At 32.9% G+C, this 27,534-nt stretch overlaps 4 protein-coding genes across 22 annotated transcripts; 1 reads left to right on the top strand and 3 right to left on the bottom strand.

Moving 5' to 3' along the window:
• Positions 1–272: 272 nt before the first annotated feature.
• Positions 273–11,258, bottom strand: LOC145132612 (putative serine/threonine-protein kinase PBL3). Of its 19 annotated transcripts, none has more exons than XR_013718159.1 (7): positions 11,063–11,255; positions 10,846–10,981; positions 5,825–5,900; positions 2,196–2,819; positions 840–874; positions 625–718; positions 273–538 (listed from the first exon to the last, which is right to left on the bottom strand). XR_013718159.1 is itself a non-coding variant. In XM_079067461.1 (5 exons), exons 1-4 carry the CDS (start codon positions 11,225–11,227, stop codon positions 628–630), a joined length of 468 nt encoding a protein of 155 aa, XP_078923587.1. In that variant the 5' UTR covers positions 11,228–11,256; the 3' UTR covers positions 273–538; positions 625–627. The 19 variants fall into 19 exon arrangements, 11 of the variants coding, with proteins under 11 accessions (XP_078923587.1, XP_078923593.1, XP_078923590.1 ...); XR_013718157.1 differs by lacking the exon at positions 5,825–5,900 and having other exon boundaries at positions 2,196–2,419; positions 2,668–2,819; XR_013718154.1 differs by lacking the exons at positions 2,196–2,819; positions 5,825–5,900 and having other exon boundaries at positions 273–386; positions 474–538; positions 799–874; positions 11,063–11,256.
• An 860-nt stretch (positions 11,259–12,118) lies between these two features.
• LOC145132611 (uncharacterized) lies at positions 12,119–14,354 on the top strand. The gene is made up of 6 exons (XM_079067458.1): positions 12,119–12,434; positions 12,720–12,834; positions 12,914–13,450; positions 13,678–13,789; positions 13,975–14,045; positions 14,159–14,354. Exons 1-5 carry the CDS (start codon positions 12,352–12,354, stop codon positions 14,004–14,006), a joined length of 879 nt encoding a protein of 292 aa, XP_078923584.1. The 5' UTR covers positions 12,119–12,351; the 3' UTR covers positions 14,007–14,045; positions 14,159–14,354.
• A 281-nt stretch (positions 14,355–14,635) lies between these two features.
• Positions 14,636–15,635, bottom strand: XRCC3 (homolog of X-ray repair cross complementing 3 (XRCC3)). The gene has a single exon (XM_079068778.1). The coding sequence runs from the start codon at positions 15,589–15,591 to the stop codon at positions 14,686–14,688; it is 906 nt and encodes a 301-aa protein (XP_078924904.1). The 5' UTR covers positions 15,592–15,635; the 3' UTR covers positions 14,636–14,685.
• A 6,912-nt stretch (positions 15,636–22,547) lies between these two features.
• Positions 22,548–23,054, bottom strand: LOC145134773 (histone H4). Its single transcript, XM_079069606.1, has one exon. The coding sequence runs from the start codon at positions 23,010–23,012 to the stop codon at positions 22,701–22,703; it is 312 nt and encodes a 103-aa protein (XP_078925732.1). The 5' UTR covers positions 23,013–23,054; the 3' UTR covers positions 22,548–22,700.
• Between the last annotated feature and the right edge of the window lie 4,480 nt (positions 23,055–27,534).

Raw genomic sequence — 27,534 nt, 5'->3', positions numbered from 1 at the left:
ATTTTCAATCATCGCAGTAAAAAATCGTCCGCTCAATCACAGTCGAAAATCGTCCACTCAATCACAGACTTCAATCCTTTCGGTAACTTTATTAAAAACCTACTTTCAGATTGTTTGTTTATCTTTTGTTCCTTCTTGTGTTTTTTTAATGTCTGCGTTGTTTTTTACACATCAGTTTCTGCTTCTCATTGTATATGCGTGTGTTAATCATAATCGAAAATTGTTTCTGCTTCTTAATGTGTATGTGTGTGTGTGTTTTTTTTAGTATGTAATTAAGAATTGTGATTTAAACAACTTTAAGTATGAGATTAAGTTTAATACATTTGACATCCATGATCATTGATCTATCGTATAAACAGAAAAAAAAAATATCCTCAATGTTACCCCTGAAGAGAATAAAAAAAGAGTTTAGGAATGAAAATTTGTTGTTGTGATGAGAATAATCAGAACATAATATCGGATAGAATTTTAACTTCTCTGTTCTGGTCTATGTGGAGGAAATCACAAGCTCCCCATATTTGTTGATTCGATTCTTTTCCTGATCAAACAACATAAAAGGAATTTTTTATTTTTTTATTTTTTTTAATACTTTAAGCATGCCATTTGTAGAATTTTATCTCTCACCCTCTAACTTAACCAATGTGTTGCCTTAGAATTAAACCTCATATCAACTTTGGTATTTACTGTAAACAAAGTAATTGAAGTGGTGGAGGGTAATCTGGGTATAACAAGAAGAATAATAAGAAGAAGAAGAATAAAAAAGTTTAATATGTGAGAGTAAGTAGTAAAGTCAAATACTGTATATGCAATGTTGTTGAAAGAGTTATAAGAAGTGGAACCTTTGTTGACATTTTGACCTCCACGTCCACCACTTCTAGCAAAGCTCACGGTAACATGAAAATAATATTAATAATAATGTTAACAAATTGAGTCAAATTAGCCAGTTATCATTTAAAAATTAAAATTAAAAATATACGTTCCAAAAGATGTTATTTTTTTGGAAATAAATTAATTTTCCATATACAAAGCAATGGTGCAGTTTGCCACTACCTCAATTGGACGTAGTCTATTCATGATATCAATCAATATTATACAACATGCATGCACCATTGAATAATCTTTTTCTAGCTAAACTGTTGGTTGAATCATTGTAAATTGTTTGTATTTTATGTGTTTTATTAATTGAAAATGGTTTATTTTAATAGTCCATGGACATAATGGTAATTTTCTGTACATGGGTATATAGTTTGTGTTTTTATGTGTCTTTCAGTTTTGTTTTCTTTGTTTGAATGTTTGAATATACTTTATTGCATTATTGATTTTGTTCTTATACTTTATTGTATAATGGTAATTTTCTTCCATTGTTTTTCTTATTATTGTATATCTGTTTTTCTGTTATAGTGACAATGGCAGATAGAAACATCACTTTGATTAAAGAATTGGACAATATGAAGGATGATTACACACTAAAAGTGTCTATCATCCGGCTATGGAGATCAATTTCAGATGTTAACCCCACTATTGTCAAATCAATTGAGATGATATTGATGGATGAAATGGTAAAATCTGTTATTCCAAAAGCATTATTCAAAATCATTGTTTTGTTTATTTGCTCTTTCCAATAATATTATTCAAAATCGTTCATGGTTGAATAACATCTTCATTGTTGACCAATTTATATTTATTAAAACACAATTGTTTTACATTATATAATATTCTTACCCTATGTTAATAGTGTACTAAAATCCGAGCAAGTGTCTATCCAAGAGATTTTCAAAGGTTTGAGTCGAAACTTAAAGAAGATCAAGTTGTTTACATCCGATCCCCCACTATCGCTCCTAACAGATACAGTTTTAAAATAAGTGATGTAACCTCCAAGTTAAACTTGCACGGAAGAACAACTGTGAATTCGTCTACACTTTCAACGCAAAACAACATATGGGTTTTATTGTGTTTCTTTTGAAAGAATTATCTCAGCAACAACTACCTCTAATGACTCAATTGGTAATTTTTCCCCCTTCTTGATTGTATATTATATTTAATTCTTTAATTTTACATCATTTTGACATATTGTATTATCATTTTGTAGATGTTATTGGTGAAGTTGTTTCATTAGGAAAGCTTGATTCCCGTGATGTCAGCAAATCTCGACATAGGCTACATTTACAAATCAGAAACTTAGAGGGTTGACATACCACATCGAGGTTGCCGCTTTAATTATTGGAGATATTGGTGATTCAATTGATAATAGAGATATTGTTGTTCAAACTTCATCTGGTTCTCTACGGCGTATTAGTGAATTACATCCATCATACATTCCTCTTCAGTATCCACTACTGTTTCCATATGGTGATGATGGTTACAGGGTTGACATACCACATCGAGGTATTACACCTTCAAGCAACAGCAAACGGCCCAACTGTACAATGAGAGAATTTTTTTCTTATAGAATACAGGACAGGGATCAATATTTTTCACTAATTCTTAATTCAAAAAGGTTGTTCCAACAGTTTTTGGCAGATGCTTATACTATGATCGAAAGCGAGAGATTACATTTCATAAGGAGCAAACAACAAATTCTTAGATGTGAGTCTTATGAGAATTTACGTAATCAACAAGACCTCGGGAATAAAGATATATCCAACGTCGGACAACGTGTTATCTTACCTTCTTCATTCACTGGCGGTGCACGTTATATGATGCAAAACTACCTTGACGCCATGTCCTTATGTAAATGGTTTGGATATCCTAATTTCTTCATAACCTTTACATGTAATCCAAAATTGCCTGAAGTTAAAAGGTTTCTTCATAACACTTCACTGCATCCAGAAGATAGACATGATATCTTATGTAGGTTATTCAAAATAAAGCTTGATGCTTTTATTAAAGACATACGGGAAAATAAAATTTTCGGCATCGTTCAAGCAGGTATTCAAAATTGTTGTTTAATACAAAAAAATTTTATAATGATTTTCTCGTTTCTTAATATTTTTTTATTATTTTCAAACATATTTCATCCAGTACAAATCATATCTTATTTGTAAAAATAATTTGTAGTGGTCTATACAATGGAATTTCAAAAAAGAGGTTTGCCACATAGTCATATTTGTCTATTTATGCATGCTGACTCCAAGCGGCCTGCTGTTGAATATATTGATCCGATTATTTCCGCTGAGATTCCAAATATCAATGAAGATCCAGAGTTGTATTCACTTGTAAGTGAATTCATGATACATGGTCCTTGTGGAGCTGAAAATATGAATTGCCCATGCATGGTTGACAAGCAATGTTCGAAAAAATTTCCAAAGCAATTCTATAATCATTCTTCAGTTGATGTCAATGGTTATCCCTTATATATGAGAAGAAACAATGGATATTTTGTCGAAAAATCAGGTGTTAAGTTAGACAACAGAAATGTTGTTCCATACAACAAATATATGTTGAAAAGATATTAGACACACATTAATGTTGAATGGTGCAATCAGAGATCTTCCATAAAGTATCTGTTTAAATATATAAACAAAGGTCCAGATAGAGCTACAATTGTTGTTGACATCAACACTGCTTCTCATCAAGAAAAGGTTGTGGATGAAATAAAAGATTATTATGATTGTGTGTGTGTGTGTGTGTGTGTATATATATATATATATATATATATATATATATATATATATATATATATATATATGCATGTGAAGTATCATGGCGAATATTTAAATATGATGTTCATTACCGATATCCTTCTGTGATGCGACTACCTTTTCATCTTCCTGATCAACAACAAGTCATATATGTTGCAGACGATGATATTGACGATGTTCTTGAACAACCTTCAGTTGTTGTTTCTATGTTCACATCTTGGATGGAATGTAATAAAATTAATAAAGATGCACGAAAACTTACATATGTTGAATTTCCAACAAAGTTTGTTTGGAAACCTAATGATAGGTTGTGGAAGCCAAGGAAAATTGGACGTTCAATAGGAAGGATTCACTCTGTTTCACCTAAACTTGGCGAAGTCTACTTCTTACGGATTCTTTTAAATGAAGTGAAAGGTCCAAAATCATTTGAAGAAATTCGTACGGTAAATGGTGAAGAGTTTCCTACTTTTCGAGATGCATCTTATGCTTTGGGCCTCTTAGATGACGACAAAGAATACGTTGATGCAATTAAGGAAGCAAGTCATTCAGGAACTGGTTTTTATCTGTGTTTCTTATTTGCTACGATGTTAATGTCTAACAGTTTGGGTAGACCAAAGTTTGTTTGGGAAAATACATGGCAACACTTGTCGGATGGTATTCTTTACAACCAACAACGTAGATTAAAGTCTCCAGGTATTATAATTTTCTATCATTATTTGTAAAAACGGATATTATATATTTTCAATATGCAGGGTACAATTTTTTTTATTACCATTAAACTGTTTAATATTATATTCTTTTTGACATAATGTTCATTTTTTACAGGTTTATCACTCAATGAGGATCAACTTAAAAACCTTACTTTGTTCGAGATCGAACAGATTTTACTTCGTAACAACACCAGTCTTAAAAATTATAAACAAATGTCTTACCCTGATTCTGATACAGTTTCTTCTTCAACAAATCGCCTTATCACGGAGGAGCTAGACTATGACATACCGATTTTAAAGAAAGAGTTTGATAGTATGTTTCATGCATTAACAAACGAGCAACGCAATATTTTTCTTGATATCATGACTACAGTCAATGATAAGAAAGGAGCTGTTTTTTGTGTATGGATATGGTGGAACGAGCAAAACCTTTCTTTGGAAGACAATATCTGCAACAATTAGATGTAATGGTGATATAGTTTTAAATGTTGCTTCAAGTGGTATTGCATCGTTATTATTGCCTGGAGGTAGGACAGCACACTCTCGATTTATAATTCCGTTGAATCTTACGGAGGATTCTGTTTGTAAGATACCGCCTGATAGTGAACTCGGCAGATTAGTAAGAAAAAGCTCATTGATTATCTGGGATGAAGCACCTATGGTCCACAAGCATGCATTTGAAGCTTTAGATCGAGCTCTGAAAGATGTATGTAAGTTTGATAAGTCTAGCAACTCAAAAATTCCATTTGGAGGGAAAGCGATTGTTTTTGGAGGAGACTTCAGACAGATTCTACCTGTTGTTCAAGGCGGTAGTAGACAAAATATCGTTAATGCTTCTTTAAGTTCTTCATATATATGACAACAATGCAAAGTCCATAGATTAACAATAAACATGAGACTAACCGTTGGAAGGGATCCATCTGATATTCGAACATAATTTTGCAAACTGGCTTTTGGATATAGGAGAAGGAAAAGTTGGTGGTTCGAACGATGGTGAAGCGATTATTGATGTTCCGGATGATATTCTCAATAATGATCCACATGATCCTATTGGTTCATTAATTGAGTTTGTATATCCTTCAATCTTGGAAAAATTCAACGTTACGAGTTATTTTCAAGAAAGAGCTATACTAGCTCCAAAAAATGAAGTTGTCCAACAAATCAATGATCGTTTGTTAGCATTGTTTCCCGAAGACGAAGTAGAATATTTAAGTTCAGATAGTCTTTGCCAATCAGAGTTTGTTCATGATCAGTTTGATCCCAATTTATACTCCCCATATATTTTAAATGGTCTTAAAGTATCAGGTTTGCCAAATCAAAAGTTAATTTTAAAGGTCGGTGTTCCAGTTATGTTACTAAGAAACATTGATAAGAAAAATGGCTTATTAACGGCACTAGACTACAAGTAAAATCTCTGGGCAAACGTGTTATTGAGGCAATTATCATATCTGGAACTAATATTGGAAAGCAAACCTTTATTCCGAGAATGTCTTTAAGTCCATCTGGAAAAAAATTCCCTTCAAATTTCAAAGAAGACAATTTCCATTGGCTGTATGTTTTGCAATGACAATTAATAAAAGTCAGGGGCAGTCGTTATCAAAGGTTGGTATGTATCTCAAAGATCATGTTTTTTCACATAGACAGTTGTATGTTGCCTTATCTAGAGTTCAAAGTAGAGAATGATTGAAATTGTTAATTTTAGATAAGGATGGTAGACTTACAAACAAAACTTCCAATGTTGTGTATAAGAAAGTTTTTAGAAATTTATAAATGTTTCCTAGTTTTTAAATTCAAACAATTGTGTTTTTTTCTTTTTTTTATTACAATTTTTTAATATTTTATTTTTTATATAGCATTGTAATCCATAATATTGAATTTGTTTCGATATTTGATTTTTAGGCTTTAATAGATGCCACATGGTGTTTCTTGATTGCTCCCTCAAATCAAAAAATAATGATTTGCCCTCACACTTCATAAAGCATTCACATATTGAAAAAGCATTTTAGTTATCTTCATATTTACCTTTCAATGGATTGATTGTGTTTCTCTTTAACATATATTCAAATTTATATATCTTTTTACAAATTTATATTAATATTAATTTTAAATAATCAATGCAAAAAATGCAAAACAAAATTAACTCTTATTAATAATATAAATTTGTTTTTAAATTTTTTACTCGTGGTTTCCACGGGTTGTAACCTAGTGACCAAATATAACAAAAAGGTATAATTTGTTACATTTTCAAGTCATTATCCCTTTAAAATTTTAAAATATACTTTTTTCTGTCTACAATACTTAATGTAAAATCTTAAAATATTGTTTGGTTAGAAAATATATTGCTTAATTAAAACAGAATAATTATTTTTCTAAAATGCCTCATCATACATACTTATAAAGCTAGCATTTTTTCTTAAATCTCATGCATTTGAAACCCCATTTTTTAAATTCCTTTCACCACATTCATTTGAAACTCCCATGACTTTTCAATTTCTTTACAATAATATTATAAATAAGTTAAATAATGTTCTATAAACAAGAAATGGTGTTTTATTACAATGTCTTCATCCCACATCGATGGTGAGAGTAAACAAGAGAATGTTTCCTCTTCTATAAATAGGAAAGGTTGTGAAATGTTTCAAATGGACCAAACAATGAGAACTTCCGCATGCCTACCTTTGTAGGATTTTGAAGGTATTATTTGGTGAGATTGTCTATATTGGCAAGTGTCCAGTTAACTTTTCGAATTCCAAAAATGGTTTTGAACCAAATTTTTTCAGGTTTAAACCGTGTTTCAGTTAGAAAAAAAATTATGTAGTTGGGTATATTGAGTTGAACCGGAGCTAGATCAATTTGGACCGATAAAGGAATCATTTTCCTTTCACAACAAACATTTGAAACTCCCATGATTTTTCAAATTATTTCTAATAATATTATAAATAAGTTACATAATTTTATATAAATATAAAAAAGCATCTACCTAAACCTAAAATTATAACTATTTGAAAAATCACTTTGATTTAAAAGCACGAAATATATACAAATCGGGTTTCACTAGAAAAAAAAATATGTAGTTTGGTATATTTAGTTGAATCGGTCCGAGTTTGATCTATTTGGACCATAAAAGAAGCATTTTCCTTTCACTACATACATTTGAAACTCCCATGATTTTTCAAATTGTTTCCAATGATATTTTAAAAAAGTTATATAATGTTATATAAATATAAAAAAAAACATCTACCTAAACATAAAATTATAATTGTTTGAAAATTCGATTTGATCAGAAGCACGAAATATATACGCATATTATATTTTATAAATGAATTCTTTTTATAATGAACTTTTGAATCTTGAAAATACATATAAACAAACTTTCTATATTAAGTACCTAACTGAATTTATGATTTTAGAATTGAACAAAAAGTTATTCAATAAAAACTTACTTTTTTGGATAGCAACTTACGAGATTATAGAAAAATGGAACTATTGAACAATAAAGAAAGGGTAAACAAGAGAAGGGGTGTTTTACTAAATAAGTTGAATAATGTTTTATAAACAAGAAAGCGTGTTTTATTACAATGTCTTCATCCCACATCAATGGTGAGAGTAAACAAGAGAACGTTTCCTCTTCTATAAATAGGAAAGGTTGTGAAATGTTTCAAAGGGACCAAACCATGAGAACTTCCTTATGCCTACCTTTTTAGGATGTTGAGGGTATTCTTTGGTGAGAATGTCTTTATTGGCAACTGTCCATTTGAGTTTTAGAATCCCGAAAATGGTTTTGAACAAGATTTTTTTAGGTTCAAACAGAGTTTCAGTCGAAAAACCATTATGTAGTTTGGTATATTGAGTTGAATCGGTCTGAGTTTGATCAATTTGGACCGATAAAGGAAGTATTTTTCTTTCAGCACATACATTTGAAACTCCCATGGTTTTTCAAATTGTTTCTAATAATATTATTATAAATAAGTTACCTAAACATAAAATTATAATTGTTTGAAAAATAAATTTGATTAAAAAACACAAAATATATACAAACCGGGTTTCAATAGAAAAAATGTTATGTAGTTTGGTATATTAAGCTGAATCGGTCCGAGTTTGATCAATTTGGACCGATAAACGAAGCATTTTCCTTTCACCACATACATTTGAAACTCCCATAATTATTCAAATTGTTTATAATAATATTATAAGTTACATAATGTTATATAAATATAAAAAAATCTACCTAAACATAAAATTATAATTGTTTGAAAAATCATTTTGATTCAAAAGCACAGAATATATACTCGATTATATTTTATAAATGAATTCATTTTATAATGACATTTTGATATCATGAAAATATATATAAACAAACTTTCTATATTAAGTACCTAACTGAATTTATGATTTTAGGATTTAACAAAAAGTTATTCAATAAAAACTTAATTTTTTATAGCAACTTACGAGATTACTGAAAAATGGAACTATTGAACAATAAATTTTCTAGATAACGTTTTATTTTTATTATTTAATATTTTATTTAACAAAATGAAATTATTGGCAAATAAAGAAATGAGTTTAATTAAAACGTCTTCATCCCACATTGATCGTGAGAGTAACAAGAGAATGTATTCTCCTCTATAAATAGGAAAGGTTGTGAAATATTTCAAAGGGACTAAGCCATGAGATCTTCCTTGCATCTAACTTTATACGACGTTGAGTGTATTCTTTGGTGAGATTGTCTTTGTCGACAAGTGACCAATTAAATTTCAGAATTTCGAAAAAAATGATTTTGGGCCGTATTTTTTATATTTGGATCGAGTTTAATAAGGATCCGAGTGTCTTTTGGCTGAGTTAGGCAAACTCGCTTCCATTGGAGGCCGAGTTTAAGTAACATGCCGAGTATTTGGTTGTGTTAGCCAAGTTTTACAACCCTGTATGTAATACAATTTAAAGTTTTAACCTTATAAAAGACGTCACTATTATCATATGTTCTACATAATTATGGTAATATTTATGATACAAAACATTTTTTTTACTATTTAAGATAAAAAGTTGTCTCTATTATCATATGTTGTACAGAATGATAAAATTTAAGATAGATAAAAAGATGTCTCTATTATCGTATTTTCTACATAATGATAATATTTAATATAAACGTTTTAATTTAATATGAAATTATTATTTAATAGATAACAATAACGATTTATTTATTTTTAAAAATTATTTTTTTTTTCTATTTTAATCATATAACTTTGTATATACAAAACAACTTCAAGTTCCAACCTTATCTCTTATAATATAGTTCAACATAATAACAATACTAAAAATCATTTTTTATATTTTTTATGAAATTATTATTAATTGTTAATAACAATGATTTAGTTATTTTTAATATAAAATATTTTTTTATATCTCACGCAATGCACGGGGCATTCGTCTAGTTATTCAATAAATATCGCTATGCTAATAAAATTATATGTGAAATTGTTTTTGGTTCATTTATTAAATGGCTCTCATGCATGAATGAAGATAAATGAAGTGTGCTAAATCAATTTTAACTAAAGGTCTTCTAGCCCGGCGGTATCCAGTGCTGTCCTTTCTTCTTGAAGTTGAGGGTTCAAATCCCACAGTGGACATAGGTAGAATAATTTAGGTAAAAAAAACTTAATCAATTTTAAAAACATAATTTATAAAATGACTAATAAATAAAAATAACTGGATATTCGATATCCGAAATATATAAAAAAAATAATAATAATTTTGGATTTTGGATATCCGAAAATTTATAAAATGACTAGCCGTATCCGAATCCAAAAATATGGATATCCGAATTTCGGATTGGATATCGGATATTTTTTAACACCCCTACTGAACGGAACTTGATTGGACTAGACTAAACCAGACTATACCATACTAGACTATAATGGACAAGCTTTCTAAGGCTATAGCCAATAACACGGATAAAGAGGCTTCACTTCTCTTACTTAGTACTTTAGTAGAATCAATGTCCATCTTCTTCCACCTTTTGGGGTGAGAATTGTAGTTTTTGTCTCATTGATATCGGTCACAATTCAATCGTGTCAAGAGTAGTACATATTCTACAGTGTGTGACAAACGGGGCCTTTGAGTATTCCGAACTTCTTGAAATACCAAATCTTCATATTGTGCCTAAATTTAAAGAACATACTTTATGTTGTGTTAGTTACATGGTTGTCGAGTGAATTGAACTTGATTATACTTTCGACTCGACTACACTGGATTCGACTCGACTACATTGGAGAACCTTTCTATGTTTATTTTCAATGGTGAGAATAACGAGAACATCCACATCTTTTGAGAGGGTATATAGTCATCTCCCACCGTTTTAGGTGGGACCCAATTGAAATTTTTGTTACATACACATGACTCCCAATTACAGTCCAATACATGTCAAATAGATTAGAATTTTTTATGTCATGTCCTATGGAGCAAACAATAAACACACGCTTAGAGTTTTGGGAGCTTACCTCTTGAAAGATTCTCCTCCAAGCTTCCATTAGGTATGAACTCAAACACTAGCATCCTGTGCATGCCTTCAGCACAATATCCCAACAGTTTCACTACATTTGGATGTTTAAAACTGCTCAAAATCTTCAATTCATTCTGAAAAATTAGTGGGGAAGGGATTTTAATGAGATTTATTTATATAAAAAAAATACATTTCTGGTTAAAAAAAATTCATACCCTCCATTCATCTATGCCTTGAACACCTTCCTTCTTGATCCTTTTAACAGCAACAGTTAAACCATGTCCTGGTTTTGCAGAATCTTTTGTGCGATAATCTATCCACCCTTTATAAACATCACCACAACCTCCTTGTCCTGCTAAATTCTTGTATAGTATAATCATATGCGGCTATAAATGAGTAAATAATATTTTTTAAATAAATAATGGTTCTTTTTATTGGTGTTCTGGCCCCACAGTCCATAGTGGATGGCTGGCGTGAATGCATAGAAATGTACGTGGAACCGTTTACACCTTATCATATTCTCTTTTTTCGTTCACTAATCCACCAGCCGACGCTTCTATATTTTACCATCTCACTAAGCCTGGATCACCTGCTCGCCTGACCACGTAAGTTATCCTATACTAGCATCATTTACTGTTTGCCACGTGTCTTTGAACCAAGTTTGAGCTCGTTTGGATGCATTATGTCGGCTCGAACTCAATTTAGAAACTCCAAAATATGTATAAAGTTATGTTTGATGATTTAATTGTTCATAAACTCACTATAAATGCATATTTACTAATACGTATATTGAGAAAGTCAATATATATTTGAGTGGAATTCTTATAAATAAATAAGAAAAAAATTATTGAAAACCATCAAGTTAGTTGTAACTAGGATGAGAAATTAAGAATAGATTTTAAATAAAAAAATACATTATAATTTTCATAAATTAATCAAAACAGTTCTTGTTAGTATGGCTAAAATCTTGAAATCGCAACCATTACCAGGCCCATTTATATAATATACATTTATAAATAATATAACATTTGACTTATATTTAATTTAATATATTTTATAATAAACAATAAAATATCTTAAAAACTATTAACAATATTATAAACTAACATACTTTTATTAAATTACATATGAAGTTACAGATGCTTTACAGGTAAATAAGAGTTTATTGTGTTTTGAATGTGGTTAATAATATCCCATAAGCTGGCGTCTTTTCCTCAACCAACCAAAAAAAACACTCGTTTTTTGTAATTTGCAGGAGAAATATAAAGAAAAAGAAACCATTATACCTCTCACCCTGTCTCTATCTCTGTCTCTCCCCTCTCTCTCTCCCTTCTCCTTAGCTTTCTCTCTCTTCTTTCTTCTCTTCTTTGCTTAAAGAAAGCAAAGAAGAGAGGAAGAAGAGAACCCCTTCGTAATCCAACCTCCTAATTTTTTCACGAAACATATACCAAAAAGATCAAAAACAAACGAAATTCCATTTAATTTTTTAGAAATTCACGAAAATATGTTGGTAGCAAACACCTTTGATCTATGGCAGAAAGACATCTTCTTTTCAGCCGCAGAGGAGGTTCAGGCATCTGCAGATATGTATGTTTTCTTCTCAACCTTCACCCAAATTCATTTAGGGTTCTTGTTGATTCCTTTATTTTGTTATCTGGGTATCGTTTATTTCGATTCAATCCCTAGTTTTTTCCGTTCGATTTTGTGTTAGGGTATGCCAATATCTTTAACTATTTATGGTTCGACCATGCATCAGGGGATTTTCTCTTCTAGACATATCATTATTCTTTAATTTTTTATGTGGGTTTTTCATTTCAATCCAAAAAGTATTAATTTTTATGAGATGATTCTGTTGTTTTTTGAAATTTTTAGAATGGAGTCAGCTTATAGGACATGGGTTAGACAGAAGAGGGAAGGGATATCATCCATTGCTGTAGATGAGCTTTGTAGGGAGCTTCAAACTGCTTTAGCCACAGCAAAATGGCAGGTATGAACACGATCATACCCAAAATTCAAAGGATTTTGAAACATAATCTATGTTTTTAAACTTTAATTCTCGAATTCAGTTGGATGAATTTCAACGAGCTGTAAGAATGAGCTACAGAAACGTCGACGAAATTAGGTCAACGAGACATGAACAGTTCGTTTCCGCCATAGCTACCCAGATTTCAGGAGTCGAAGAAGCATTGAAAGAGTATTTCAGTGACGGAGTCAGAAAACCACTTCGTTGGGTGAATTTAGATGAAGACGAGCGTGATGACTTAGCTATGTTTCTCTCCGGGAATCCAGGAAGCTCAAATAGCACAAAAGACTCGGATTCTGATATTAAAGATTCTTCGAAAAAAGATAGCCCAAAAAAAACAAATTATATCACAAGTTGTAAAGATGTTAGCCATGAAGTATTGGGAACTAGTGATGGTTCTTCATGTGATAAGAAGGCAAGTTCTAGAAGAACATGGGGTTCACAAGATGTTGGCACACTAAAGATTACAATTGGTCATGATAATGAAGAAAATAAATCATTAATGGTGAATAGTGAGTCCACATCGAAAGATAAAGGTTATTTATGGAGACCAAGATGTGGGAATTATAGGATCAACCAGGTTAGTATGTCAACTTAGCCAATACAGAATAGTTGTACTGTGTTTGATATACATTAAACTGAAACTGAGGTAACCAAAAAGATGGGAGATATCTTGTCTGTACAAAAAGACGTGAATGTCCTATCATGTCACATCCATATTCAGTTCAGTCTAGTCCAGTTTTATCATGTGTGACAAATGCAGGCGTATTGACATTTAGTTTAATATTCAAAAGTGAATGTTTACAGATATTTAAAAGGGCTGTTGGTGGTCAAAGGCAACTACAGACCTCAATACATTTGCACAGAAGTTGTTCATTTCGAGTCATGCTTGTTTCCATGCTAACAATCTTTTTGCTTGGTAAGTTTTAATCAATTTCACCTTTTTCCCAAATTGAAGTTGACTAACTACAAAGATGATCCCTTTTTTTATATCATGTTTTCCCAATTCTTTATTCTACAACTGAATCTTGTTAAAAAAGTATCAAACTAAATTAGATGTGTGTTTTTTAAAACAATACTAATTTGTTGCATGTGTGTTTTCAGTGCCATTCGTATTCATAACGTATTCCAATTGAGCATGATATTCCCAGTTCTCATCAACAAGATAAAAGGAGGTAAGTCGATCTTTCTATATTAATATCTAGTTTTGTCTTGTTAAGTCCATTAAGTAAAAAAGAAACAGTTTGAGATGACAAATAGAAACTAAAGCTATTTCACTTTTTTGCAGGTAATACTAGAGGTTGAAATCACAAAGCTATCAAGACTTTTACAACTAATATTCAAATGTAACCATGAAAAAACCGAAAAGTTTTCAAGATTATATGGTATAGCTTCTAGAGCATGTGGTAGGGTTATATACTTGTAACAGATGATGATGTAATGTGTGCTTCATAAATGCAGTTTGTGGAACAATATTCTCAGAATGACATTAAACTTTTCTGGCTATAAAGAATTGTTTCTTACAATAAAAAATATGGCAGAAAAAAAATAAGACAGGATAATAATAAAAACACACTAGTTAGTCTCCTACAACATATTCAAGCTCAAAGATAATATTTTTTTTTTTCATTTCCAGAAAAGGGAGTATACCAAAATCATCATAAATCAAACATATTAATGATGAACCCTATGGCATACCTTAAATTCCCAAAAAAAAAAAACTAAAATCTAATGTTAAATAAGCCAATAACAAATGGGTATTCTTGAATTGCTTTCAAGTATGATAACATTTGCTACAGAAGGTAATCTCATTTCTTAAAGACATTCATCAACACCAAAAACACCCTCCCTTCGTATAACAAACTCACAAGATGAATGAGGTAAATGGGGGGCAAAAACAACATGAAGTTCCCTCCTTTTTCGTCTACTGACATAACCACTATAATCAGAATCAGGTAAACCATTTTCTACACCTTCTATTACCTCGTGTCTTGACAAAAACAGTCTTGAGTTAACACAGTTAGCCCAAGACAATCCCAAAGCTGGAAGAACTCGTCTTCCAGATGTATACAAAGACTCCAGATTCCCAACTCGGACACCACTTGACCCATGATTATCTTCGAATGAGTCAACCACCTGGTTTGTAACCACAATCGCAATACCACGACGCCTAGCGTGTGACTTCAGAATGGAGGAGATTTTGAAGAACAACGAGGACCTCCGCTTAAGATCTGTTGGATTGTTGTCAAAATCGCTTCTGAATAAAGCAGCAATCGAATCAATCACAATCAATTTGATATCCAACCGGGTTTCCTTTGGTTTCTCAAGACGAGACTCCAACAAGAGCAATACGTCGAGCAGGTCTTGTGCAGTCTGGCAGTTGCGGGTGAATATGTAATCACGAGGGTCACGAGAAGAGGCGAATAAGATCGGATGAGACGACCGGAACGATTCAACGAGTTGGTCTAAACGGCGGTTGGGAAATGGGTACTCGGAGTAAAGATAGAGAGAGGAGGCGGAAAGGCCGTTGAGGTGGAGAGGAAGTTGAGCGGTAAAGAGGAGTTGGAGAGAGAGTTGGGTTTTGCCGCAACCGCTTTCGGCGACGAGTTCGGTGATTGAGTTGCAGGGGATTCCGCCGCCGAGGAAGTCGTCGAGGATCGGGCAGCCGAGAGTGCAGTATTGGGTGTGGGTAGGGCGGTGGAGGAGATTCTCCGGTCTCATTGGGCGGATAGAGAAAGAAGAAGTTCAGGGAATTTGTTTTTGGTTTTGTTTTCAAAGTTTGGATCGAAACATTTCGCGGGCATTATTGTCTTTTTCGTTTGTATTGAACTCCTATGATATTTGTTTAAAGCTTTGATTTCACTTAAGAAACCGATAAGTCTGATGATTTTATCAATTTAATTTAAAACCATTTTTCGTAATAAAATCTAGACAAAACTTCAAAAATGGTCCCTGTGGTTTTCGAAAATATCAAGTTTAATCCCTAAGTTCAAAAAACCTCAAAGATGGTCCATATGGTTTCAAAACTTTTAACAAACAGTCCCTTAGCCACATAAAAAGACTAATATGCCCTTTCTATTTCTTTTTAGAATTAATTTTACCTAATCATATTTAAAAAAAAATAGAAAGACAAAATAAATAATTCATTGGGCCCACCTGCTCTCTCTCTCTCTCTCTCTCTCTCTCTCTCTCTCTCTCTCTAAACATAAAAAACGCACATCGTCTTCTTCATCTGTTTGGGGATTTGGAGGAACGAACAAATCGGAAGCGATGAGAAGTTCCGATGGTGGTCATTCAAATCGCGAGGAGAGACAGAGTCGTCGATCTCCGGCGACCCTCTGAGGCTTTAACTTGCATCATCTCCGGTTAAGAGCTAGGGGAACAGGTCTCCGTCTTCGTCTGTTCGGAGAAGCTGAAATCACGAATAGAAGGCTGCGATCAGGAAGCTCCGATGGTGGAGTGTGGTTCTGCAGTAGTTAAGCAGTCACAAGGGGGGAAAGGCGGAGGCGGCTATAATGGTGGAAGAGGGAAGAGCAGTCGGTTTTTTCGATGAGCTCCTTCTCGGCTGATAGCTCACTCATCGGAGCTGTGACTTCAAATCACCAACAGTAGGCGGAGAGAGGAGGTGCTGGAGGTGACGGAGAACCAAGTGAGGATGGTTGGGGAGTTGTAACAGCTCGCTAGTTTATCGGTTCTTCTTCCTCTCACTTTATCGAAGCCAAAATTGAGGACCACTGCAAACGAGGGGATGTTTTGAGTTGTTGATCGATAGGGAAGAATGAAGGAGGAAGGAGAGAAACTGAAACAGGGGCGGCAGCCTTGGTTCGTCGGATTCTTTCCTCACGAACACCCCCACCTGCTGTTGTTTTCCATTCTTGCTTCTCCTTTCTCGATCAGACGAGGATCGAAGAACCTCCCTCAATTTCTGCCTTCGCTCGATTTCTGCTGGTGTTATTGCTTTTAGGATTGATTGTCGGAGCAGGAGAGGGAAAAGGGGGGTTGTTGGTTAACAAACGGTGGCCAACGTTGGTGATTCACATTTGATACAGGTGGTTCTATGGCTGAGTAGTGGTGGAGCAGTGGTGATGTTTCAAAATCAAGAGGCTTGGGCTATGAACTGATGTAAATGAAGTGCCTGTTTTTTTATCAGTCAAAGGGTGTTGGGGATTGAGTAGAAGAAGATGACAAAGACTTTCACGAGAGAGAGAGAGAGAGGGGGGGGGAGGTGGGCCCAATGAATTATTTATTTTGTTTTTCTATTTTTTAAAATAGGATTAGGTAAAATTAATTCTAAAAAGAAATAGAAAGGGCATATTAGTCTTTTTATGTGGCTAAGGGGCTGTTTGTTAAAAGTTTTGAAACCACAGGGACCATCTGTGAGATTTTTTGAACTTAGGGATTAAACTTGATATTTTCGAAAACCACAGGGACCATTTTTGAAGTTTTGCCTAAAATCTATAATTTTCTTATTTTTTCTAAGGAAATAGACTTATTAAGGTAATTAACTTTTCGGTTTGTTTAAATCTAGATAGCTATCTTTTTTTTATACATCTAGGTAACGAACTTTTTGGAAGTGTTCACATATAACCATTATGACCAGCTGTAGCAGGTTACATCCGGTCATAATGGTCATATGTAAACATTTCTACAAAGTTCGTTACCTAGATGTGTACAAAAAAAGATAGTTACCCAGATGTGAACAAACCGAAAAGGTAAGTGTAAATTACACGAATAATACTTGTGATATAGGTAATTTGTGCGTTCGGTCACTAACTTATTTTTTAACTCAGACGATCTCTACTGTTTATTTTTGTTGTGTGTTTGATCCCTGTCTTATCTCAAAAGACTATTGTGCCCTTTTTAATTTATTTTCTTATTTATTTTTAATATATTTAAAAAAAAATTAATAGACCGTACATATCTGTATCTCCTCACCCTAAACCTAAAACCACATTTAAGAAATTTAAGTTAGGTCTCACCAGTCACCATCTCATCTCCCATCCTCCTCAACTTGTATTTCATTTCCATCTTTAGTGACATCGACGTCTTCAGCATCCCTTTTTTTCGGTCATTCAACTCCGGCGAACCAACACCACAACCCTTCTATTGGGTTGTGGTGGTGAAAAATTCGATGAAGAGACAGTGGGTTGTGGTGTTGGTTCGTCGGAGTTGAATGACCGAAAAAAGAAGGGGTGATGAAGACGTTGATATCACTAAAGATGGAAAGAAAATAGAAGTTGAGAAGGATGAGATGATAAGAAGGTGACTGGTGGGACCCAACTTAAATTTCTCAAATGTAGTTCCAGGTTTATGGTGAAGAGATACAGATATGTGGGGTCTATTAATTTTTTAAATATACAAAAAATAAGAAAATTATTTAAAAAATAAATTAAAATGGCACAATAGTCTTTTGAGATAAGACAGGGACCAAACACACAACAAAAATAAACAGTAGGGATCATCCGAGTTAAAAAATAAGTTAGGGACCGAACGCATAAATTACCCAAACCACAAGTATCATTCGTGTAATTTACACTTACCTTTTCGGTTTGATCACATTTGGATAACTATCTTTTTTTGTACACATCTAGGTAACGAACTTTTTGGAAATGTTCACATATGACCATTATAACCAGTTATGACCGGATGTAACCTGTTACAGCCGGTCATATGTGAAACTTCCAAAAAGTTCATTAACTAGATGTGTACAAAAAAATAGTTACCCAAACGTGAACAAACCGAAAATTTAATTACCTTTGATAAGTCTATTTCCCTTTTTTCTATTTTGCTTGATTATCAAATTTGAAAGTTAACTTTTGCTAATACATAACTTTTTTTCCAAAAAACCTTAACATCCCCATTAGTTTTCCTGAATTACCAAAACATTATATATCATATATAACACCGAAAAACAGTTTATAGAATGTTTGATATGTTACGATATATCTCTACATTAAGAATAAGTAAGATATCAACAACAAAACGAGAACAACGGTCAATTTTAGTAGGACAAACATTCTTAATATTCATGAAAAAAAAAAAAATAAGCGTGATCTAAATATTCTTAAGATCATATTATATTTATCCCATTGGTAAAGCATTTGGAGCATGTTTTTGTGCGTCAATTAAAATAAGTTGATAGAATAATTAATTGTATTAAAATAAGTTGTAGAATTTAACTTTTCATGGTAAAATTGTTGTTTTACCTCTCGAAAGAATTATGCCTTGATGAATCTTAAAACGTATTTGAGACTGAATATGAAAACAACAATCATTTTTTATTACCAAACTATTTGATACTAGGTTTAAGACTGTCTACTACACGAGTTGATTAAAAAAGGTTATATATGAAGATATAAATATTAAGTATTTTTTAAAGAAAATGTTAAATATCAAAGTGTAAACATTAAGTACTTTTTAAAGTAAAATTTCAAAATAAATACTAACGAATTGAAAAATAAATAAATAATTTAATTTATACTAATAAAACAAACTATGTAGAAATAATTATATTTTGGTCATATGTGTGACTTAACCATATTTGTTTTAGTTTAATCAATGAAAAACAACAAAGTTTAATTATTTTTCCTATATATATATCATATTGGCCTAAAATGACAATGAACTTTGAAAGAAACATGTCAACTTTAAATTATATACATTGAAAGAAACATATTAAAATTTGAAAATATAAGGAAACAAATTAACGACACATTAATTATTTTCTATAAGCTAAAAGTTATAATAGTTAATTAAGAAAATCAAAAATTACCACAAAATGATAAGTGAAAATTAATTTCTAAGAATTAATCACAAAATTACATGTGTCAAAATACATGAAAATGTGACAAATGGCATAAATGGCTATTCATTAGAGTAGATTTATTTATTATTATTATTTATATGGAAGCAAAAAAAACAATTGTTTGGATTAGTGGTAGAGCTAGCAGGGATAGATGGTTGTTAAACCACCTTTCATCCATATCTTTTAATTGAACTATAATCCACAACCAGTTAAAGTTTAATATACACAATCCTACCGCTTATTTTAAGCCTTCATTATTCTAAAATCGATTTAAATCTTAGTTTATACGGCAGCAAAAAATTGTAACTTATAAGTACTTTTTTTGTGTTGGAAAAACTATTTGTAGTTGTAAAATGATTAGAAAGAGATATGAATGAAAAGATAGAATGGACCGAGTAAAGTTATTATAGTTTTTTTATTTCAAAATGTTGAAGAAATTAGGAGAATTGACTTGTTGATAACAGAAGTTTCAGGAAATTAGGAGAGTCGACATTTAACACCTTGTTAGTTTGCAAAAGTTATTGCCAGAATTAACGACAATAATCAACACACAAAAAAGACAGAATTTATGGTGGTTTGGTTGATGTTATCTACATCTACACTATATGATTCTTATTCTCAAACTTGAAATAAGATAATACAGTACAACTCAAACACTAACTATCAATCATTATATATATGCAAAGCAAACATGTAAACACTAACTAAAACATGATCGGACCCAACTACACAAATGCCGGTCCATACCATACAAGTCTCCACCCACCGCATCCCGTATAGGACAAGCATTTGCCGTGTATATTTTTAGGCCAACTGGTCTCCTCCATATACTTATCCCATTGAAAATCAGTGTTGGGTTTAAATTTAATTCAGATATTCTCCTGTCAAGTTAAATTTAATCGTTTCCATGTTGAAATTAACTTCAAAACACATTCTCAAACCTCTTACTTGGGTATTTTTAGTATTTTATGAATTTATGCCATGGCATTTAATACGAAACCATTATGTGATTAGGTATGTCAATTGGGAAATGGTTCCTTTCATAAGTAGCCAAAGCAGGAAGTAATTTCACTGTGAAGAGTTTACCAACAGGTGAATAAGTATCTAAAAATCCACTCCTTGTTGATTGAATCCCTTTGCAGCTAAAGAAGCTTAACTTTAAATCGATCCACTGTTCCATCATCTTTTCTTTTGATCTTATATACCCATTTACACCCCAATGGTTTTCAATATTTTGGTAGAGGAACAACTACCCAAGTGTTATTTAATTCCAAGGCTTGTAACTCGTCATTCATAGCTTGTTGCCACTCAACATATTTTGAAGCTTTATTATAATTATTGGGTTCTTCTTGAGCAAACAAAGAGATACTGTAAGCTTTACAATTGGTACCATGATTATCATAAGAGATAACTTCAGATAGAGGATATCTACAGAAACATGAATCATGAATCAAAAGTAGTATTAACTTTTGTGAGATTGCAATGATAGACCTCTAGATATGATGGTTTGTTCCTAATTCTTTGTGTTCTATGAGAATGAGCTTGTGATAAATCTAAGGTGTTCTTTGTTTTTTCTGAGACAAAATGTATGCAGTCTGCGTACCACATCTGTAGACCTCTGCAGTAGAAGAGGTGGACCAAACGTCTGCAGTCTGACAAAAGAAGACTGTTTGTTTTTTTAACATCTGCGGGCTACTAAAATAAACTGAAATATAAATAAACTGTTTTTTTAAACTTCAAAATGATTTTTTAATATTTTTATGACTTTGTTATAACTAATTAACGAATCTAGATCAACTTTTATGTATTATTGTATAAAAAATAAAAATAAAAATGATATGAATTAACGTATATATTTGATAAAAACCAACAACTTTGGTTGCAAAGTTATAACTAAACATTATAATTAGTGATCAAATAATTTGCTACATAAATAGATGGAAATAAACTTCGGTTTTTTCAATTAAATCCATTAAAAACATACTATAAATATTTTCTTGAGAAATTGACGATACTGTATTAAATAATGTTTTACAAAATTTGGCAAAAATAATATAAGAATATATTATGATTTTTTTTTCATATTTATATAAACAACTTCAGCGACTATTATTGTAATAAATCTTTATTTATAAATTTGTCAAAAATATCATGTTTGTATAGTCGAACGTTTTTTTTTAAGTTTTGTATTTTTTTTTTCAAATTGTTTATCATTAATAAAGTTTGAAAAAATATAAATTAAAAAAAAAAAACTTAAAAAAATAAAGATATATATATGTTTTTTAGGCTAGAAGATGTTAGAAGACTCTGGTCCACATCTGCGCCAAGAAAGGGGGGCGCAGACATTTTTAGGTCTGCAGTCTTCAAAAAAACAAACAGTCTGCGAAGGCTAATATGTGCACGTTGTCTGCACGGCACAGACCGTAGAGGCCACGCATATCTGCACGGCACAGATACCATATCAACTTATCAAAGAAGAAATGAAAGATGGGAGAAAGATGAATTATCATTGTTATTTAATATTGATTACAACGAAGCATATATACAAACTTACAATCCGCATATAATGCTATGAACTCTCGAGTACACATTCCATCAAAACATATCAACAATTGTGTTCAGGGATTTAAATAATCATATTGGGCGTATTTCTGCTTAAACTTAAATGCAATCATGTGATCAAAATTTTAGAGCAGCAATTAGACGAAACTCATATATCAAAACAAAATCTCACATACTCGAGAGAAACCACTCTTAATTTATGAACATTGTAAACAAGAATCAACAGTCGTAACGAAGGTATTTAACTTGAAAATTGGGTAAAAATAAACCATAAATAGTTTCAATTTTCAGAATAATAACACAACCGAAGTAAAATCTAACATGAAAGTGAGTTTAAAATTCATCTTAAATCGGAATCTAGCTTCAGTTATACCGATATAACAAGCATCTCTACACAAAAACTAACCAAATCGGAAACGTAAATGAAACAGGACAGAAACTAATCTAAAAACCTTAACTGACCCTAACCACCGAAACCGTACAGGGTTCGTCCCTGACGCTTCAAGGCATAGACAACATCCATGGCAGTAACAGTTTTCCGACGAGCGTGCTCGGTGTAAGTAACAGCGTCACGAATAACGTTCTCGAGGAAGATCTTCAACACACCTCGTGTCTCTTCATAAATAAGACCGCTAATACGCTTCACGCCACCACGCCTCGCCAGACGGCGGATCGCAGGCTTTGTGATCCCCTGGATGTTGTCACGGAGAACCTTCCGGTGACGCTTTGCTCCTCCCTTTCCCAATCCCTTGCCTCCTTTTCCTCTTCCAGACATTTTTCTCTATTTGTTTTCTGTATTTCTGTGAATTAAGTTGAATCGAATGTTCTGAATTTGGGGGAAGGGTCTTTTCTTTTATATAGTGGATTGGAAGAAAATGTGTGCTTTAGAAGAGATGTGTATTAACCGTTGGATCGATGGATAGATAACCGTTAGATGGTGATCCGTGTATTCACACAACTCGGCCTTTGGTTGGTCAATTAGTGGAGGCACGGATTTATCTTAGAATTGCATGTGAGTGACACTTTTTCATTGGTGTTTAATGTTATTATTTTAATTTTAAATGCATAAAACCTATTATTAATGAGATTTTTTTAGAGAGCTGATTTTTCATTTTTCCAATGAGGTTTTTGATACTTCCACTTAATATTTTATGTATAGACTATGATACCCTTCAATTCATTTAATTATTTAATTAATGTCTGGATAATTAATATCAGAAGCTGATAACATGGGATCTCACCTATCTTTACGTGAATTATAATCTCTAACATATATACCCATTTTCTTTTTCCAAAAATACATACACGACGCAGGATCAAACTTTGGAAATCTATAGTCGGTTGTCGGCACAACGATCTTCATCAGCGGCTACTTCCATTCATCTTTGAATCGGTAACCTTCAAAATCTCTATTATTAGTCACTAAAAATTTATAAATAACTAAATAAAATGTCAATATTCAATTCGTATCATCATGATTGGGTTAGGAAAATTAAGACTGTGCATATCACAAAAAAGGGAATAGAAAAGTCACTGTGGGCCACATGCCAATGGTGACCCTAAAAAATTTACTTTGAATAATTACATGCTTCAACAACAAATATTAAATTTTGAATACCTAATTTTTCTTGAATAAAAAGTTTTTTAATTAAGCATCTCAACAACAGCACATTCATTCATGTAAAAAGACAAAGGTATGGATTTTTTTCATTAGTAAAAATAATTGTTCAATTTTTATTTTTAAATGTGAAGGTCAGATGAAAAAACTGATCAAGACTTTGACTTTCTTACCTTAAAAGAGAATTATTCAATTGTTTAACGAAGCTATATTTTAGACTTTTGATTATGTTAACACCATATGATAACTCCACATTTAAACTTGAATTGGTTATGATTATGTTAAACTTGAATTGATTATGATTCAAAATTGAAAATTGAATTGATTATGATTCAAAATGTGTTAAAATTGATTTTGATTATGTTAACTTTTTGATTTAAACTTGAATGTGATGTTTGATTGTGTTAAAATTGATTGAACAGAGAGAATGGATTCATCAAGTTTTACGGTACAAAATGAAGAACTCTATTTAGCTAACTTGAAATTTGAATCGTATGATGAATTACTAAAGAGTGTAAGAGATTTGTATTATGCTAAAGGATATGGAGTATCTATTCGAGATTCAAGTAAAGATAAATATGTCACATTACAATGTGATCGAGGCGGTTCCTATCGAGATAGAATGTGTATTGGAGATAAAAGGAAGAAGAACATTGGATCTCGTTTGATTAAATGCCCCTTCCAGGTTGTATGTAAAAAAGGAAATGATGGTGTTTGGGTACTTAAGGCAAAAAACTTGACTCACAACCATGAACCATCTACGGATATCTCTGGGCATCCATCATTTCGTCGATTATCACCAAATGATGTACAAAGTGTCAAAACATGACGCTTTCTGGCATACCCCCAAGGCAAATTCTTTCTTCTTTGCGTCAAAGAAACCCAAACCTTCCAACAGTCTCTCGAACTATATACAATCTGAAGGCGAAAATCCGCAAGGAAAACTTGGGCAATCGATCAATGGTTAGTGCTTTATTTGAAGAGTTTGAAAAGAGGGTTTTATATATGATATTTTACATAACTCAATAAGGCATATAACCATTTTTTTATTGCACATCCTTTGCCAATTAAATTGGCAAAATCTTTCTCTAATATCTATATAATGGATTGTACATATAAAACCAACAAATATAGCATGCATCTCTCCTTGACATCATTGGGGTTTCATGTTATAATACATCTTTTTATTATGGGTATGTATTTATTGAGAGAGAGGATGAAGATAGTTATATTTGGGCATTAAGTGTGTTTAAGAATACTCTTAAAAACCGTGAACCGTCTGTGATTTGTTAGCATATTGTATTTATGTATTTTGTGTAATTCTCATTATAGTTTGGCCCATGATGTTTGGCCCTTATTAAACCTAATGTACCGTGTATATATTTTGGAGGGTAATCTAATGAAAGACACATTGAAAACTATAGACGATTTCGTGGTGAGAGTTTATGAGGAGCATTAAGGTGAGGAAAACAGATGCATCCAAACATACGAAGGTGATCATAGGATGGTGGTTTGTTGAAGAGTTTGTGATACGGAGTATCATGGTCGAGGGTGGTAGAAGGTAGTATGTTAAGTAAGTGGGCCGCCATGTGTAATGCTTCGGCCCAATAGGTTGGTGGAAGTCTAGCATGCATTAAGAGGGTTCAAACCGTATATTAAGAGTGCGGAGCATGCGTTTAGATTTTCCATTTTGTTGTGAGGTGTATGGACATGAGAATCTAATTTGAATGCCATGGTGAGCAAAGAGATGGTGAAATTTTGTGTTGTCATATTTACCTCCATTATAAAAACCTTTCAATGTGATAATGGAGGTGAATATGACAACACAAAATTTCACCATCTCTTTGCTCACCATGGCATTCAAATTAGATTCTCATGTCCATACATCTCACAACAAAATGGAAAATCTGAACGCATGCTCCGCACTCTCAATAATACGGTTCGAACCCTCTTAATGCATGCTAGACTTCCACCAACCTATTAGGCCGAAGCATTACACATGGCGGCCCACTTACTTAACATACTACCCTCTACCACCCTCGACCATGATACTCTGTATCATAAACTCTTCAACAAACCACCATCCTATGATCACCTTCGTGTGTTTGGATGCCTCTGTTTTCCTCACCTTAATGCTCCTCATAAACTCTCACCATGATCAACTCCTTGTATTTTCCTTGGTTACCCGACAAATCATAAAGGATATCGGTGCCTAGACCTTGATACAAATAAGATTATAATATCCCGGCATGTTGTGTTCGATGAAACGGTGTTCCCCTTTGGCTCACTGATGCCTAACCGTGCCCCATCCTACTCCTTCCTTGACCATGATAAACCTAACCTGAACCATCCACTATTTACCACCCCTATACCACATCATGATCCTCCAATGCAAGACCAACCTTCTGCCGAATCATCCGAATCTATCTCAACCTCTATTGCTTCCCCTACCACACCTACTGGCCCAACGCCCTCTTCAGCCCGTGAACAGAATTCATCCAACCTACCTAACTTCAGTCCACTTCACCGCAACCCATCCTTTACATCATCCACAAATTCCTCTTCCCCTGACCGTGTAATCGAATCTACACATCCCATGGTCACACGAGGAAAAATGGGTATTACAAAACCCATACGTCGGTTGAATCTACATGTTGACACCATTTCCTCTGTCCCTAAAAATTATTTTCAGGCTTTTAAAGATCCTAATTGGCTTAATGCAATGACAGAAGAATATATTGCTCTTATCACTAACAAAACTTGGGTATTAGTTCCAAGACCTAAGGAGGCTAATGTTATTAACTGTATTTGGCTGTTTAAAAAGAAACTTAATGCAGATGGTTCCTTATCTCGCTACAAAGCAAGGTTGGTGGCTAATGGTCGTAGTCAAAGACCGGGTGTTGACTGTGATGAAACTTTTAGCCCTGTTGTCAAACCTGCCTCCATCCGTACGGTCCTCACGATTGATGTCACCCACAAATGGCCCATTCGACAACTTGATGTCAATAATGCTTTCCTTCATGGTCATTTGCAGGAGACCGTTTACATGCAGCATCCACCTGGTTTCCGAGATCCGACGCGTCCTGATCACGTGTGCTTACTTCAACGATCACTCTACAGTCTTAAACAGGCCCCGCGGGCATGGTTTCAGCACTTTGCGGCGTTTATTTCTAACATTGGTTTTGTTCATAGCAGGTGTGATTCATCTTTGCTTATCTATCGACATGGTGAGCATATTGCATATTTGTTATTATATGTCAACGACATTATTCTCACAGGATCATCCACTCAGTTGCTTGCTCATTTTATCTCCCTGCTAAGTGGTGAGTTCTCCATGTCCGACCTCGACGATCTACATTACTTCTTGGGGGTCTCAGCTGTTCGATCTCCTCATGGTTTGTTTCTCTCTCAACAAAAATATGCTGTTGAGATCCTTGACCGTGCCTCTATGTCGAATTGTAAATCTGCCTCCACTCTTGCTGATTTATCTGCCAAGTTTGATGGCTCCGGGCCTCCTGTTGCTGATCCCACCTTATACCGCAATCTTGCTGACGCTTTACAGTATCTCACGTTTACGCGTCCTGATATCACTTACGTTGTTCAACAGATCTGTCTGTATATGCATGATCCACGAGAACCTCATTACACAACTCTCAAATAGGGATGAGCATATGACCCG

This window comes from Lactuca virosa, chromosome 8 (assembly GCF_052849685.1).
Source record: "Lactuca virosa cultivar CGN04683 chromosome 8, Lactuca_virosa_CGN04683_v6, whole genome shotgun sequence".
In the NCBI taxonomy this organism is placed as follows: Eukaryota; Viridiplantae; Streptophyta; class Magnoliopsida; order Asterales; family Asteraceae; genus Lactuca; species Lactuca virosa.
This window is presented reverse-complemented; position numbering and strand designations above follow the sequence as displayed.